The 15,356-nt window shown below is 69.2% G+C and overlaps 1 protein-coding gene across 24 annotated transcripts in view; it reads right to left on the reverse strand.

Moving 5' to 3' along the window:
* Positions 1-15,356, reverse strand: part of JAKMIP3 (Janus kinase and microtubule interacting protein 3) — a 143,496-nt gene that overhangs the window by 19,534 nt on the left and 108,606 nt on the right. For 8 of the 24 annotated variants that reach the window (XM_071215618.1, XM_071215614.1, XM_058298116.2 and 5 more), the window contains 10 exons: positions 13,956-14,084; positions 12,630-12,758; positions 10,261-10,344; positions 8,747-8,809; positions 6,911-7,009; positions 5,554-5,652; positions 5,367-5,420; positions 1,914-1,979; positions 1,054-1,122; positions 893-970 (listed from right to left, as the gene is read on the reverse strand). In XM_071215618.1, the coding sequence (XP_071071719.1) occupies positions 893-970; positions 1,054-1,122; positions 1,914-1,979; positions 5,367-5,420; positions 5,554-5,652; positions 6,911-7,009; positions 8,747-8,809; positions 10,261-10,344; positions 12,630-12,758; positions 13,956-14,084 (870 nt within the window). Of the gene's footprint in view, positions 1-892; positions 971-1,053; positions 1,123-1,913; positions 1,980-5,360; positions 5,421-5,553; positions 5,653-6,910; positions 7,010-8,746; positions 8,810-10,260; positions 10,345-12,629; positions 12,759-13,955; positions 14,088-15,356 lie in introns of all 24 variants that reach the window. The other 16 variants (XM_071215610.1, XM_058298118.2, XM_071215615.1 and 13 more) reach the window with 4 other exon arrangements.

Below are 15,356 nucleotides of genomic sequence, written 5' to 3' on the forward strand. Positions count from 1 at the left end.
AGCAGCGCCCCGGGAAGGAGCCTTTCTATCCTGAGCAGATCCCTCTGCCTGAGCAGGTCTCCTCCCGGTGCAGGAGCTGTCGTCTGGGTCCTGTGATGTCTGAGCACTCCTCGGGGACGCCTTGCCTCATGTGGCAGAAACCCAGCAGGGGAGTCAGTACTCAGGCCACCACAGGAGGGGAGATGGTGGGAAGGACAGGGGGTCCTCCCCAGGGAGCTGGAGGCTCCTGGTGGTGATGGCAGTGCCCTCTGCTCACAATGGCCACAGTGGACAGGACAGACCAGGCCTGAGCTCTCCCCTTCGGGGCAGGCAGTGGAGGCCAAACCTCAGCAGAGCAGCCCTGGGGGAAATCAATTCCTAAATTCCCGATTGCACAGGGCAACGCCGTAGCCAGTGGGAAAACCCGCCCTGAGATGTGAAAAGGCGCTGGGGAGCGGATGTAGCTTGGCGGTGGAGCACCTGCTTCCCATGTATGAGGTCCTGGGTCCAAAACTTTAAAAAAAGTTAATTGTTGGGAGCAGATGTAGTTCAAGAGGTTGAGTGCCTGCTTCCCATGTCTGACGTCCTGGGTCCAACACCCAGTACCTCCTACAAACAAAACCAAACAAGCAACCAACGAAACAACCAACCTGGGGAAGCCAGGGCAGCTCGGTGGTTGAGCGCTGGCTTCCCACATACGAGGCCCCAGGTTCAAGTTCAAAACGCAGCAGAGCGTGACACCCCCGCGGAACACCCTGAGCATGGCAGCGCTGCCCCGCCAGGAGGCCTGAGCCCTGGACCTGGCGCCTGGCACCCCACAGCACCTGAGACACGTTGCCGAGCACCCCCCGACTTTCCCTGACTCTGTCCCCAGGGATGGGGCGACTGGACCCCGGGGGTTTGCAGCCCTTACCCTGTGAGCCTGGTCCAAGGCCTGCTTCCGGTAGTCGAGCTCCTCGTCCAGGTAGCCCTTCTGCTTGCTGAACAGCTCCTGAAACACACAGAGCCGCGGCTCGGTTCTGGGCGTCCCCACCTGGGCTCGGCACTGCGGGGAGGCGGGAGACCCCCACCCACCTTCTCACTCTCCAGGTCGACCATCTTCCGCTGCAGGGCCGACTCCGTCTCCTCAATCTGCTGCAGCCACTGGGGGCGCAAACAGAGGGGCAGTCCCAGGGGCCGCGGCTGGGCCCCACAAGCCCCCGCGCGCTCCACCCCTCGCTCCCCGGGGACATGCCGGGAGAGGAGCGCAGGGCCCTGGGACCCTGCTCTTCCACGGGGAGCAGAGCCTTGGGGCCCTGGCCAGACAAGAGCGGGGGCTGGGCTGCAGCTGACCTCCATGGACCCCACCCCGGGTCGAGGCTGCCCTGGTGCCCAGGAGGTCCAGCCCCCTCTCCTTTCCCTGGGAGAGCAGATGCCGGCTTGGCACACGCGGAGCCGGGTGGGCGTGCAGAGCTCTGCTGGCAGGTGCAGGAGGGGCACCCATTTTCCCAGTTCCATCCTCCCACCCTTTCACCCAGAGCTCCTCTTGCCCTCCCTGTGGGGGACCCCATGAGAGGCAGCCATGACAGCCAACCAGGCTGGGCGTTCTGGGGCCATGGGGTAGGTGCAACTGGCGTGGGGTGGGTGGCCCCACAGAGAGAGGGTCTTAGCAGATCTGAAAGACCCTCGACAGTTCTGCAGCTCTAACCACAACTTCCAGCGTTTTGGGAGAAACCGAGGCAGAGCTCCTGTTGCTCAAGGCTGACCCTGGCATTTGAGGGGTTCACGGCGGGGGCTGTTGGGTGGTGAGCTTCTTGCGAGGCTACAGGACACAGTGGGCGTTCCCGCCCGGTGGAGCCGCTCCACCAGGGAGAGCGTCTCTGCGCCGAGCTTAGAGGGCCCAGGGGGCCTGGGGGACGCGCCTGGCCACAGGGCGGCTGTGTGATTGCCGATACCTTTTCTGCCAAGGTGAGGACGGTCCTTGCTTGTATGACCACCACTTGCTCCTCGTTGGTCAGATTCTGCACCCAAAAGCAGGACAGGGGTGATGGTCAGCAGCAAGGCCTTGGGCTGGTGACCCTGGACGAGCGGGGGCGGGGCCACGGCCGACAGGGCGACTTTCGCTGAGTGTCCCTCCGGGGTCTTTGGTGCCCTCTGCTCTGGGCACTGCCCATGTCGTCCCTCGAGGCTCCGGCCGTGGGAAGCGCGGCACGCTGTGCCGGGCAGCTGGGCGGCCCCTTGCGCCCCTGTGGGCAGCTCGAGGGCAGGCCGGCGCAGCCAGACCCGCAGGGCCGCCCGCCCCTCCCTGCGCCACCGCTCTGCCGAGAGCCCGTCCCCCGCGCTCGCGGCCGTGTGGTTCAGAGAACGCTCAGGGGCGGGGCGGCAAGGCTGCGAGGCGGCGGGGTGACGTGCGGCCCGGGCACCTTCTGTTCATGTTTGTCCGCGGCCCTTCCGGGCGGGGCGAGTCTGGCTTTGGGAGCCAAGGCAAGGGCTCAGAGGGTGGTGGGACCAGCACGTCCCACCCGCAGACCCCTCAGGGCTGGCCCTGCGAGGACGGCCAGGGCTGCGGGCAGGGGGAGGGAGCAGGAGGGGGCCTGCCGGGGGGGCCCTGTGGGCGTGGGGGCCTGGCGCGCCCCTGCACCTCCCTGGACGTCCTGGTTCCAGGGGACTGTTGGCTCCGAAACCTTGTCCCGGGCCTCCTGCTGGGGGCGGGCACCCCCTCCCCCCACCCGTCAGCTCGGGGTCTCCCGTGGGCACGGGGCATGCGCTTCCTGCACAGTCTTGTGCGGGCGCCTCGTCCTCCCTGGCTGGACAGGTGGGGGTGGGATCGAGGAAGGGGCTTGGGGTGACCATGGGGCTCTAAGCCCGGAAGGGGTCAAGCCAGGCCTCAGGACCCTGGGGGCGCAACCCGGGCTGGGCCCTCCCCTGCCTCCTCCCGGCGGTGGCCACGTCCCGAGGGGCTGGCCTCGGCTCACGGCGCCCCCCTTGCCCAGGAGCAGCAGGGGCGCCTGCCAGGGACAACGGTGACCCTCGGGCCCTCGCTGGCCTCGCTCGGCTCCAAGGGCCCTGGCCCAGGAGGGGAGTGGGGGGGCGGGGTCTGGGGCTGAGGGACCGTGGGCCCGTGTGGACGCTGTGGCATAGGCGCAGCACGCCTCGGCTGGAAGGCGGCGGAGTCAGGTCTGTCCCTGTCCCCTGCCTCATGGGCTGGGCCGCCCTGTGCTAGGGACCCAGGCCCCAGGGGGTCCACGCTTGGCCACGAGGGGGTGCGGCAGTGGTCTGGCCACTCGGCAGCGACCCCAGCCAGACCTGCCGGCAGGAGCTGCTTCCTGTCAGGCGTCTCCCTCGGCACAGTGGCACCCCAGCCCCCCGGCCCTGTGCTCTGGGGGTCCCGGCTGCAGGAAAGCGGGCGGAGGAGCCTGGGCAGATGGGTGGGCCAGGTTGGCGCCCCGCCCGGGCAGGTGCTGCTGGGGCCCCCGTCGCCCCGGCCATGGAGTCGGGTGTTGTCCGGGCAGTTCCTGGGGCCAGGATGGGGCCTGAGTCCCGTGGCTGGACGCTGGCTCGTGTGTCCCCAGTGCTCCTGCAGCTCTGGGCCCTGCTCCCCTATCTCCCTCAGGGCTCCCCACGTGAAGCGCCTGCCAGGAGAGAGGGGTCCCCCGGCCCAGTGCCTGCAGGGCGGGGTGAGGGTAGCTGGGGCACGGGGGCGGGGGTCTCAGCAGAAGCTGGAGCTCGGACCATGTGGGACGGGACTGTCTGGACCACAGGCTGCCCACTTCAGACGGAGGCCATGGGGCTCCTGAGTGGTGGGGACGCCATAGGAGCAGCTCCCCCCACCAGGTGTGCAAGGGCTTGGGGGGGGCAAGAGTGAACCTGGGGTGCTCGGGGGAGGGGTGTCCCCACGCCAGTGGAGTCCAGGCCCTGGACACCCGCCCTGCCACATGCCCGTGCCTCGCCGGGACCAGCCTTGGTGGGGGGGGGGGGGTGACGACAGCGTGGGGGCTGCTTGGGGGGGCGGCTGTGGGGGCCATAGGGACTGTGGGGGGCAGCCGAAGGGGTTGTTGGGGCAGTTGTGGGGGCTGTGGGGGCGGCCGTGGGGGCAGCAGTGGGGGTGGTTGTCGGAGCTGTGGGGGCTTTGAGGGGCGACCGTGGGGGCTGTGAGGGCGGCTGTGGGGGCGGCCGTGGGGGCAGCAGTGGGGGCAGTTGTGGGGGCTGCAGGGGCAGTTGAGGGGGCCGTGGGGGCCATGGGGGCGGCTGTGGGGGCGGCCGTGGGGCCGTGGGGGCCGTGGTGGTGGCTGTGCGGCGGCTGTGGGGCCGTGGGGCAGCCGTGGGGCGGCCGTGGGGCGGCTGTGGGGCGGCTGTGGGGCGGCTGTGGGGCTGTGGGGCCGTGGGGGCGGCTGTGGGGTGGCCGTGGGGCCGTGGGGCGGCTGTGGGGCGGCCGTGGGGCGGCTGTGGGGCGGCTGTGGGGCCGTGGGGCAGCCGTGGGGCGGCTGTGGGGCGGCTGTGGGGCTGTGGGGCCGTGGGGGCGGCTGTGGGGCGGCTGTGGGGCTGTGGGGCCGTGGGGGCGGCTGTGGGGTGGCCGTGGGGCCGTGGGGCGGCTGTGGGGCGGCTGTGGGGCTGTGGGGCCGTGGGGGCGGCTGTGGGGTGGCCGTGGGGCGGCTGTGGGGCCGTGGGGCAGCCGTGGGGCGGCTGTGGGGCGGCTGTGGGGCCGTGGGGCAGCCGTGGGGCGGCTGTGGGGCGGCTGTGGGGCTGTGGGGCCGTGGGGGCGGCTGTGGGGCGGCCGTGGGGCGGCTGTGGGGCGGCTGTGGGGCCGTGGGGCAGCCGTGGGGCAGCTGTGGGGCGGCTGTGGGGCCGTGGGGGCCGTGGTGGTGGCTGTGGGGTGGCTGTGGGGCTGTGGGGCCGTGGGGGCGGCTGTGGGGTGGCCGTGGGGCCGTGGGGCGGCTGTGGGGCGGCCGTGGGGCGGCTGTGGGGCGGCCGTGGGGCCGTGGGGCGGCTGTGGGGCGGCCGTGGGGCGGCTGTGGGGCGGCTGTGGGGCTGTGGGGCCGTGGGGCGGCTGTGGGGTGGCCGTGGGGCCGTGGGGCGGCTGTGGGGCAGCCGTGGGGCGGCCGTGGGGCGGCTGTGGGGCTGTGGTGGCCGTGGGGGCGGCTATGGGGCGGCTGTGGGGCCGTGGGGGCGGCTGTGGGGTGGCTGTGGGGCTGTGGTGGCCGTGGGGGCGGCTATGGGGCGGCCGTGGGGCGGCTGTGGGGCCGTGGGGCCGTGGGGGCGGCTGTGGGGTGGCTGTGGGGCTGTGGTGGCCGTGGGGGCGGCTATGGGGCGGCCGTGGGGCGGCTGTGGGGCCGTGGGGCGGCTGTGGGGCGGCGCGGGCTGCACTCGCGTTGAGGGCATGCACAAGCCAGGAGAGCACATACACTTACGGCGTTATCCCCCAGGATGTCCAGCTTCTTCATCAGCTCAGTGACCAGGATGTCCTGGAGCAAAGCGGGGACGCGCCTGGAGGTGAGTGTCCCGGGGAGGCGGGAGGGCGGGCAGGGCCCCCCCCCCCCCCCCCCGGCAGGCGGGAGGACGGGTAGGGGTTCCCCTCCCCCCGGCGGGCAGGCTCACCGTCACGCCTTCTGCCTCGCAGTACACCTGCAGCGGGCTCTTCCCGTCCGCGAAGGGGAGGTGGTGGAGGGTGATGGCGGGCGACTTGCGCTCCCTCTCCTGCGACAAGGAGCAGAAGGTGAGCGCAGGCCATGGCGGCGGGGTTGGCGGGGCCGTTCAAGGTCGCAGCCCCGGGGGGCAGCAGCAGCCGTGCTGGCCCCCGGCCGGAAGACGGCCCCACAGAGCTGCTGGCAGGGGTGGGGGGCCCCCCACCGCCCCCGCCACCACTGAGCCCAGGGGCCGCTGGGCGTCAGGTGAGCAGCACAGGTGGAGTTCAAGCACACCTGGCAGGTGAGTCCTCAGGCCACTCACTGTCCTCACTGAGCCCCCAGGACGGCCATCCAAACTGCAGCATCCCCACGGGTGGCCCCCAGCCCTCCTGCTAGGGGTCAGCTGGGCCACAGCCACCGTGGGACCCAAGCAGCTTCCCGCCTGCTGGACTCACTCTTGGGCAGGGAAGGGGCCACCACTGCCCTGCACCTCCCAGGAGAGGCGGCTCCAGAAGGGAGAGGTGACGGCACGTGCGGTGGGAATTCCCACGCAAAGAGGGGTTTGCGGAATTATGAGAGGGTGGTCCCTCGCCTTGGTGAGGCAGAAGCCCCCGGGGGGTCCCAGGCTGTGGGGCGGCTGCAGGCTGACAGCAGGGCGACATCTGCCCCGTTTGCTTTTCACCGGCCTGTGGTAGACACGGCTCCCACGGTCCTTGCAGGGAGTTCTGGCCAATAGGCCACGTGCGTGCCCACCCCCTCTTACTGCACAGTCCTCCTCGCTCCCCACCCCACCAGCGGGAGGCAGAGGGCGCTAGCCCCTGGGGTGGCAGAGCCATGGGGCATGGACGCGTGGCCCTGCATGGACAAGCAGGAAGCAACTTGTACGGGCGGCCCCTGGGATTCGTCATGGCAGCTCAGGGGTTGCCAGGTCAGCTGCAGCCGTGGGGACACGGGCTCATGGCATTGCCTTGACGGTCTGGGGACCCCAGCTCTGGCGCCGACACTGGCACGTGGGCTGCTCTGGTTTGTTTTCCCTTCATTCTGTTGCGTTTCACAACTCGTAGCCCCACGTTAACCTTCGCTTCACATAGGCCGACCTCGTTCTTCGTCTAAAGAAACGTCCAGCTGGTGACGATCCGGCCCTTGGGTGCTGGGCCTGGAGCCTCCCAGCGGCTGGGAAGGTCTCTGGCTCGCGGCTTTCCAATCCTGACAGCCCGGGGGCGCCAGCACAGCCACGTCAGCATTCGCGAGACGCCAGCCCAGTACCCCTGCCCTGCTCGTAGGACCCCTGGCCCAGGAGAGCCGGCTCCAGTGGCCCCCAGGCCCACCTCAAGCTCCAGGATCCGGAACTCTAGCAGCTCATTCTGGTCTTTAGCATCCTGGACCTCGTGCTTCAGCCGCGCCTCCTCTGTCTCCATTTGTTTAATCTGTGAAACAGAAGGTCAGCGACTGGTTCCTGTCCCGTTTCCCCGTGAGGAGGGCCATGAGCCTGAGTCCCGGCGGGCGGCGGGCGCCGGCTGCTCGGGTTTGGCTCACGCACCGTCCCCAGCGGCCGCCCAGCGCCGTGAGCGGGGCCGCCGCTGCTTTCCCGGCCGAGTCCGTCTGGGGTATGTCCTTGCACAACCAGGCAGAGGCCCCAGGGCTCCAGCCCTCCGGGTTCTGGACGGGCAGGTGGGTGCAGTGGGCAGGGGGCCTCGGAAGCCGGAGGAGCAGCCCTGAACCCTGGCCCAGACTGTGCGGAGCTGGGGGAAGGCGGAGCGGCTACAGAGGTGATGGTGGAGCACGTCCCCAGAGTGACGTGCTGGCAGCGTTGGAGGGACGTGCCCTGCCCATGAGGGACCACCGTCCTGGCAGAGCCCGGGATGCACCCTGCAGCCTGGGGACCGTTTCAGCAGAGCCGCCAGCAGGTGGGCACAGGAGAAAGGCCCAGGCTCCCAGAGGCAAGCCCGGCTCGGCCGCGCGTCCTCGTGTAGACAGGGGCATGGCCCCGGGGGGCATCCACCTGGGGAGCCGGCACTGGCCCCACCCGAAGTGGACGTAGGTGACTGCAGGGCCCGCCGGGCAGCATCGGGCCCTGGAGTGAGCCGTGGGCTGGGGCCACCCGGACCTCCCCGCAGGGCTGACCTCGGGAATGCGCCCTGGGACCAGGGGGGCCCCGGGGCCCCCCGCGGTGAGCGAGCAGGTGGGAGCCAGGCAGGTGGCCGACCCACGACTGCACGGAGGGTCCACGGAGGCCCCGAGCTGGAGCCGCATCCGCATGGGGCTCGCGGAGGCTTCCCGCCCGTCTCACTGCCACGCTGTCCCCCGCGGCCCTGGCTCTGCCCCCTGGCCTGGGGCGCCCACCTCCTGCAGTGGGGGCCCCTGCTGCGAGTGGGGAAGGGGTCGCTCTGAGCCACACCCCCCTTGCGTGGCTGTGACGAGCGTTGCAGTGCCTGGACCTGTGGCCACCCATGTCCAGCCCCGGGCCCTGGCCTCCCAATGGCGTGGGCTCTCCTCGTCCTCGGGACACCCCCGGCTGCCCAGATTAGCTCTAATGAGACGGAAGTGCAGGCTTCAGCAGGGAGCCGGCAGTGCAGCAGGGAGAAGCTTCCGGAAACGGGGCCTCGGTCAGAAGCTAAGGCCACGCATGTGCGAGGCCAGTGTCCTGCTTCCTGGCCGTTTCACGCCACGTGCCATCCTCCAACCACGAAGGCCCGGCCTGGGACCGGCAGGGACAGTGTCCACTGCAGACCTCCCACGGCTGGGGTCAGTGCGGCTTAGCCCAGAACTCGCTCCCAAGGCTTGGGGCGCCGCAGACTGCGCCGAGGCCTCATCTGGGGCTCTAGACGGCGTTCGGCCCGACCGGCCTCTATGCTGGGGGGCGCGGGGTTTCCAAAGGGCAGTGGCTCATGACGCCTGCCGGACTGTCGCCGTCCACACGAGCCACCGGCACGACGGAGCCCGAATCGAGGCACGGGAGGGCGGCCCGCGTCCCCTGGGGCGTGAGGAGAGCACCCCCCCCCCGAGCTGCAGGGGTCCCCGCCTTAGCCCCTGCGCCCCCACAGAGGCCCCTGCAGTCACCCCGTGGGGCCCGCCTCTCCACACCCCCGCCCGTCCGCAGGCGGCCGCGCGCTCCGGCTCCCGGACCCGCTGGCCCCAGCCCGCAGCAGGGGCTCTGGACGTACCTTCTCCACCAGCTCCTGGTTCCTCCGATACAGGGCTTGCTTCTCCTCAATCCACTTCATGTCCTTGAAAGCGGGAATTGAAAGGAAGAAATAAATCTACAAATCTCAACGTCAGCGTTTAAATCATGGTTTGGCAGAAGCGAGCACGACTGCAAGTGAAAGAAACCCTGGAGCGCACGTGGCGACAAATTCGGTCACGAGGATGACGGAGGACGACGTGGCCGGCGGTCTTCGGGGGTCCTGAGTAAGCACCCCCGCTCTGCAGGCTTCCCATGCCGGGGCGCCCCAGGGTACACGGCGCCAGGGACAGTCCAGGCCAGGCGAGCCCAGGCACGGGCGGCGGGCAGGCGGGGCCGCAGCTCTGGTCCGCTTCGTGCCTCGGCAGGGGCTGAGAAGCTGGACTCCTGCGTGCCGCTGCACGGGCTGCGGCCGCTGCGCCAACCGCGTCAGGGCCAGGCCGCACGCTGCCACCTCGAGGCCTGTGTGTCCGTCCCTCCAGCCACATTTGCAAGCGTCAGGCAGCGTCAGGAGGAGGGCCGGCTCGTTTCCTCCCAGCGCAGTCACCGGCCTAGTTCTTGTCGGTTTGGAAGATTTGTTTCTCCAGACGAAAGGAAGCGGAATTCTTCTCCTCCCCCATCCCCTCTCCTTCTCCTCTGGTGCCTCTAGTTTCCAACTACCTTGGTCACTTTTCTCTTCCTGGGCAGAAACCATTTCTTGGCGGCATCTGTGAAGTGGCCTTAAGAGCAGACTGGCCTCCGGAGCTTCCCACGCCCGGTCCAGTGCTGGGCCACCAGGCTGTCCACCGTGGCCGGGGGCGTGGGGCCCCCGAGGCGAGCGACGTGGCAGCCGGGCTGGGGGCATGTCAAGCCCATGGGTCTAGGTGGACGGTCACGAGCCGCAGCAGTGGGATTCTGAGGCTGCACCCTCAGGCCCCGTGGCCCGGCTGTGGCCAGCGTGATCCTCCTGTCCTGTCCTTCTGTCCGCCCGTGAACTGGCTGTAGCTATGCAGGTTTGCTGTGAGTGGGCCCCAGATGGGCAGGGACGGAGCGGGATGCCGGCCGCGTCCGGGTCCTCCCTGGAGCCGCACTGACCCGCAGGCCGGGGGCTGGCTCGGGCGCAGTGGCCACTGGGAAGGGTGTCCCCCACAGGCGCTGGGGGGCGGCGGGGGAGGGAAGTGAAGGCAAGTCCGCTGGAGGGTGGTCTCCCGGGAAGCCCAGATGAGAAAGCCTGCGGCTGAAGCCCAGATGAGAAAGCCTGCGGCTCTGGCAGAGGCGCCGGCCTGTCCCTCGGGGCGGGGGTGGCTGGCGTGGGGCCCGCCTCGAGGTGGTGGCTTTGCTCTAGGCGCACGTCCCCACCGTTTGGAAGACAGCTTCTCGCGGAGCGATTTGCACCCGGGGAAGTGGGCCGAGCGTGCTGCCGAGTGTGCGGCCAAGTGCTCTTCTCCCACGTACACCCCCCGGGGTGGCCTCCCTGTGCGGTGGGGGCCCCGGGCCCTCCCCGCTGCCCGCACTCACCTGCCCCTGCTCGGCCAGGGCCGTCTCCAGGTCCTCGATGCGCGCCTGTGCCCGCTGCACTTCTGCTTGGAGCTGCTCGCGGGTCTGTGGGGCGGGAGGGAAGATACATCAGACTTTCTCTAAGAGCCGGAGGCGCTGACCAGAGGGGCGTGCGGATGGTGGCCTTCAGGGCGCGGCCTTGGGCTGGTCTGACTGAGAGGGCCCAGCCCCTTTGGAAGGAAAGCTTCTCTAGGAGACAAAGACTCCGAAGGCGCATTTAGAGCAAGGGGCCTCACGTGGATGATGGGGTGGGGGACCTGGAAACTGATTTGGAGAGATTGGGGAAATCCCCGTTCGCAGGATTGAATAGCCGATGGGTGGGACGGAGGGCCCGCCGCACACCCTGTGACGTGGGTGCTGTCCGCTCCACGCCCACGACAGGCACGGGCGGCCTCTGCCTTGCTGTCACCTCCCCGTGCTCTGGCTTACAGGACTTTGTCCAAAGCTTGTCCCACCTGTCATCAGACCCGCCCGGTCACTTTGGGCATAAAAGCTCCCCCTCGGACCACCTGAGCTTACCCGGCGCAGCTGCGCCCAGCAGACGCCCCAGCGCGGCTTGGCCCCATGAGCAGCTCCGGTCCTGCCTCCCAGCCGGCCTTCAGAAGCCCCTTCTCTACCCAGGCTGATCCCCGCCCCCCGCCCCAGGCTGTCCTGACAGTAGGGAGCCTCCCCTCAGGGAATCCTGGTCCAGGAGCATTTGGAGGCCACCCAGCGAGTCCCCACCTGTGCTGCCAGGCGGTGAGGAGGCCCATCAGGGTGCCGGCCACCTAACAGTTTTGGGGCCACAGGAGGAACAGGCCAGGGCAACCCCTGCCTCCAGATGCTTCCACCACCTTTTCACTCGCTGTGCAGGGGGGCGGGGGGAGGCATTTCTCAGCCCGAGTGGTGGGATTGCAGGCTCTCTTTCTTTTTTAATCTTTTCTGTATTCTCCAATTTTTAAAAACCCTGTAGTACTTCTACTGAGATTTTCCTCTATTCGAAATGTCATGTCAAGAAATGCAATCTGGACGTTTTCCCTCCATAAAGCAAAATCGTTAGAGATTTTGAAGTGGCCCCCAGCCAAATGTTTCTCTGGCACCCAAGAGGAAAAGAGAAGACAGGTTCTTGCAGCTTTCAGGTGAAACTGGACCCGAGGGCCAAATTCCCCGCTGGGGCCCCTGGCTCACCCGGTGGGGGCCAGGTAGGATGAGGGGAGGGGAGGGTCTGGGCCCCCCCTGGGCCCACCCTCCTCCTCCTCCTCCATGTGCAGGTACCCAATTTGTGATTTATGATGATCTCAGGAAATTCAGGCTGACATTTTCCTTTCCCAAGGTCAATGCAGAATTAAGTGAAAAAATAGGCCCAGGAGGGAAGAGCTAAGCCCCTGCTGTGCAGACAGCTTGGCTCTGCCTTTTCGTCTCGCCTTTGCCACACCTGCCAGGGGAGGGCGCCCACCTCCCCGGGGGCCAGAGGGCACACGAGGGGCAGGGCCTTGGCGGCTGGTTTTCACCCCAGGTGCCCTCCAAGAGCTCTTCAAAACCAAAGGGAGGGGGGCGGGACAGGCAGCTCCTGCTGGGGCTCCATCAGGGCAGGTGGGTGGGTGCACCTCCGGGTCCTGGGGAGACTGTCCACTGACACTGTCCCCGGGTCCCCAGACCCCTTCCACCCAGCCCCGCCCCCATAGCTGTAGGATCACTGGGGCTTCCCGTGCCCTGAAGGGTGGTCAGGGGGCACAGCGCTGGACCCCAGCCCCCAGCCACCTGCTCGGGAGGCCGTCCCCCCCGACTGGAAGGCGGCCTGCACCAGCCTAAAGCCGCTCGCCTCGGAAACCTGGCTTCTGAGGCCCTCCACCCCATCCTCCCTTCGCGGCTGCGGGGTGCCTGCACTCCCCACGGCGGCCAGCAGAGGGCGCGCGCCAGCCCGGCCGGGGGCAGCACTGCGGGTACCGGGGGCCAGGGGTGGGAGACGCCCCTGCCCCACCCGGGAGGCGGCTCCAGCCAGCGCTGGTCGGGCCTGCCAGGGCGCACCGGGCAGGGGAGGGGGACAGTTCTTGTGCGCAACAATGAACAAGTTTAACAAATTCCAATGCTCACCCCCCTTCCTTTCCCGGGGGTGGCCTATCATCAGCTCCCTAAAGACGCTGCGGGGGGCCCTGGAAGGGGGGTTCATCTTCAAGGCAGCTTTGTGCGCCCCTAACTAGGGCTGGCGCCGAGGGCTGTGCGGGCAGGGCCGAGCATGCGCGCTGGGGGGCGCCCCGCGGAGAGAGGGCCCCCCCGAAGCGAGAGCCAGGCGCGGGGGTCCCTGCACCGGCCGCGGGCGCCTGAGGCGACGGGAGGGAAGTCCTCTGGACCTTAACTTCTCGCTCGGCGTCCAGCGTCCCGCCGACCTGCTCCTGCAGCAAGGCGTAGGCGCGCTGCAGCGCCTGGTACTCCATGGTGAGCTGCCGGAAGCGCAGCTCGGGCTCCTCCCTGGCCAAGCCCTGCGGGACAGGGGACACGGGACAGGGGACAGGGGACAGGGCGGCGTGAGCACCCGCCGGGTGCCGGCGTCCCGCCGCGCCAGCCCTCCCGCCGGCGCCTTCGAGGCCTGGAACGCAGGGAGCTTTCTAGAAGCGCGGAGGGGCCAGGCCGGGAGCCCGCCTCTCGGTGGCTCTCAGCAGGTGCAGGGGTGCGGGGACAGGGGGGCTGCAGGGAGGACGCTCTGCCCTGAGCTGGGCCCGGGCTGCGGGGGCTCCCACCTTTGCCAGGCTCCCCCACCGCCCTCCTCCTCCCTCCGGGCTGCCCACAGCTGCCCTCTGCCACCCACGGGGTCACGAGCCTTCCCTCCCCACCCCTCCTAGCTGGCCTCCTCCATTTACAGGCTTGCTTCCTACACAGAACTTTCCAGAATGCACCTTTCTGGCTGCCTCGGGGAGAAGGCAGGCTGCTGCTGCCCCGGCTGCTCAGAGGAGAGCGGCCCCGTGCGGGAGCCTCTGCCGGGAGCCCATATCTCAGTTCTCCACCGGGGCCCGGTCAGGGCCTGGGACCCGCGGAGGCTGCAGCCGTGATGGGCGCGGGCGCAGGTCCGGCCTTGGCACCGGAAGTGCATCCCGGTCCGCTGCGCTTGGGCCTGCGCCGAACTCCCAGCCCCGCGTGTGTGTGTTGGGGGCCTTGCGGGGGGCCTGTGGAGGGGCCTGTGGGGGGGTCCTGTGGGGGGCCTATGGGGGTCCTGTGGGGGCCCTATGGGGGGGCCTACGGGGGGTCCTGTGGGGGTCCTGTGGGGGGGCCCTATAGGGAGGGTCCTGTGGGGGGCCTATGGGGGCCCTGTGGAGGGGGTCCTGTGGGGGCCCTATGGGAGACCTATGGGGGGCCTGCGGGGGGCCCTGTGGGGGGCCCTATGGGGAGGTTACAGGGGGTCCGCTGGGGCCGCCCCTTCCCAGTGGCCGACTGGCCGTGGAGTCCCTGCCAGGTCCCCTCCCAGCGGGGACTTCAGGAGCCAAAGGGAGCCTGAGGCCTGAGAGCCCCGGAAGAGCGCGCGCCGCAGCGCAGCCGCCTGAGGCGGGACCCAGGGCGCAGGACCACACGGGCAGGAGCGGGCTCCGCTCCCACCCACCGTCCGCAGCACCAGGGCAGCCAGGCCTGGCACAGGCCCCGCCCGCCCCGTGTCCCCCCAGAGCCGCTCCGCGGGCCCCTCTTGCCTCCTCCAGGTCGTCGTCGGGCGTGCACGGCGTCTGGTCCGTTCTGTCCGTCTGGTAGGAGATCGAGGAGCCGTCGGACTCGAGAGACGCTTCCTCGTCGTATCCAAAGAAGGTCTCCACGACGACCGGCTTCTGAGCGAGACGCGCCGCGTCAGTGCGACCCCGGCGGCCCGGCTCTCCTGCTCCACCCCCCACGGCTGGCGCTTGGGCCTCCCTTGGGCGCCTCCGTCTGCCCGGGGCCCGGGGCCAGGGGCCACCTCACCCGGAGGCTGTGTGGGTCGGGTGGCCCTTCCCGCGGGCCGCGGGCTCCCCCAGGGCGGCGCACCCACTGCTGGCAGAGCAGCCCGGGCACCGCGCTGCCGAGGGGGTGCAGGGGGTGAGCACGCGTGGCTTTAAGCACCTGACGGCCTGCCTGGAAGTCCATTCTTGTATTTTTAACAGTATTGACCTTGACAGCTTGGAATTTTAAAAAGAAAGAAAAAAATTGCTCTTCTCAGTCAGTGTGAGGACTGTGGGCATCTCCCAGGCCAGCTCTGCCCCCCACACCCTAGCCTCCCCCTGCACCCCTGGCCTTTCTCTCTGCACCCCCAATCTCTCCCTCTGCACTCCAGCCTTTCCCTCTGCACCCCAGCCTCTCCTCCACACCCCAGCCTCCCCTCCACACCCCAGCCTTTCCCTCCGCACCCCAGCCTCCCCTCTGCACCCCAGCCTTTCCCTCTGCACCCCAGCCTCCCCTCTGCACCCCAGCCTTTCCCTCTGTACCCCCAGCTTCCCCTCTGTACCCCGGCCTTTCCCTCTGCACCCCAGCCTTCCCTCTACACCCCAGCCTCCCCTCCACACCCCAACCTTTCCCTCTGCACCCCGGTCTCCAGTGTAGCCCCCCTGACTTTAGAATGACAGGTTTTCTCATCTAATTTTCTACCACCACGGAGGACACTACCGCCTCGGCTCACCCTGCCACGTGGTCCCGGTCGCAGCCCAGGCCGCCTCCTTTCACGGCTTCTGTGGCCCCAGGTCTCCCTGCCGGTTCCTTGCAGAACCTTCTAGTAAGACTCCCTGGAGGCCTGGGGACCCCCAGCTGCCTCCCGCCCCCCTGCTGCAGAGCAGAGGGCCTCCTCCTGACGTCTGGCCCTGGGCCTCCTGTCCTCTCGGCCTCAGACCAGGCACCTTGGGGTCCTCCTCGCCCCTGCTGGCCTGCTCCGCCCCGAGCCGAGACCCCCGGGCCACCCGGCCAGGCGCAGAGAGCCCTGCAGAGCTGAGGCCTGGCCTCTGACAGGCGCCTGCCCCCTCCGCCACCCAATTTCCAGACTTTGCTGGAACACCCAGAGATGGGCAAAGCTGTGGTTCCTCTGGCACCCCGGTCCCCTCCAGGCACCCACCACTCAGCCTCCCTTTGCCCCC

The sequence above is a fragment of the Dasypus novemcinctus genome, chromosome 6 (genome assembly GCF_030445035.2).
Source record: "Dasypus novemcinctus isolate mDasNov1 chromosome 6, mDasNov1.1.hap2, whole genome shotgun sequence".
Taxonomy (NCBI): domain Eukaryota; kingdom Metazoa; phylum Chordata; class Mammalia; order Cingulata; family Dasypodidae; genus Dasypus; species Dasypus novemcinctus.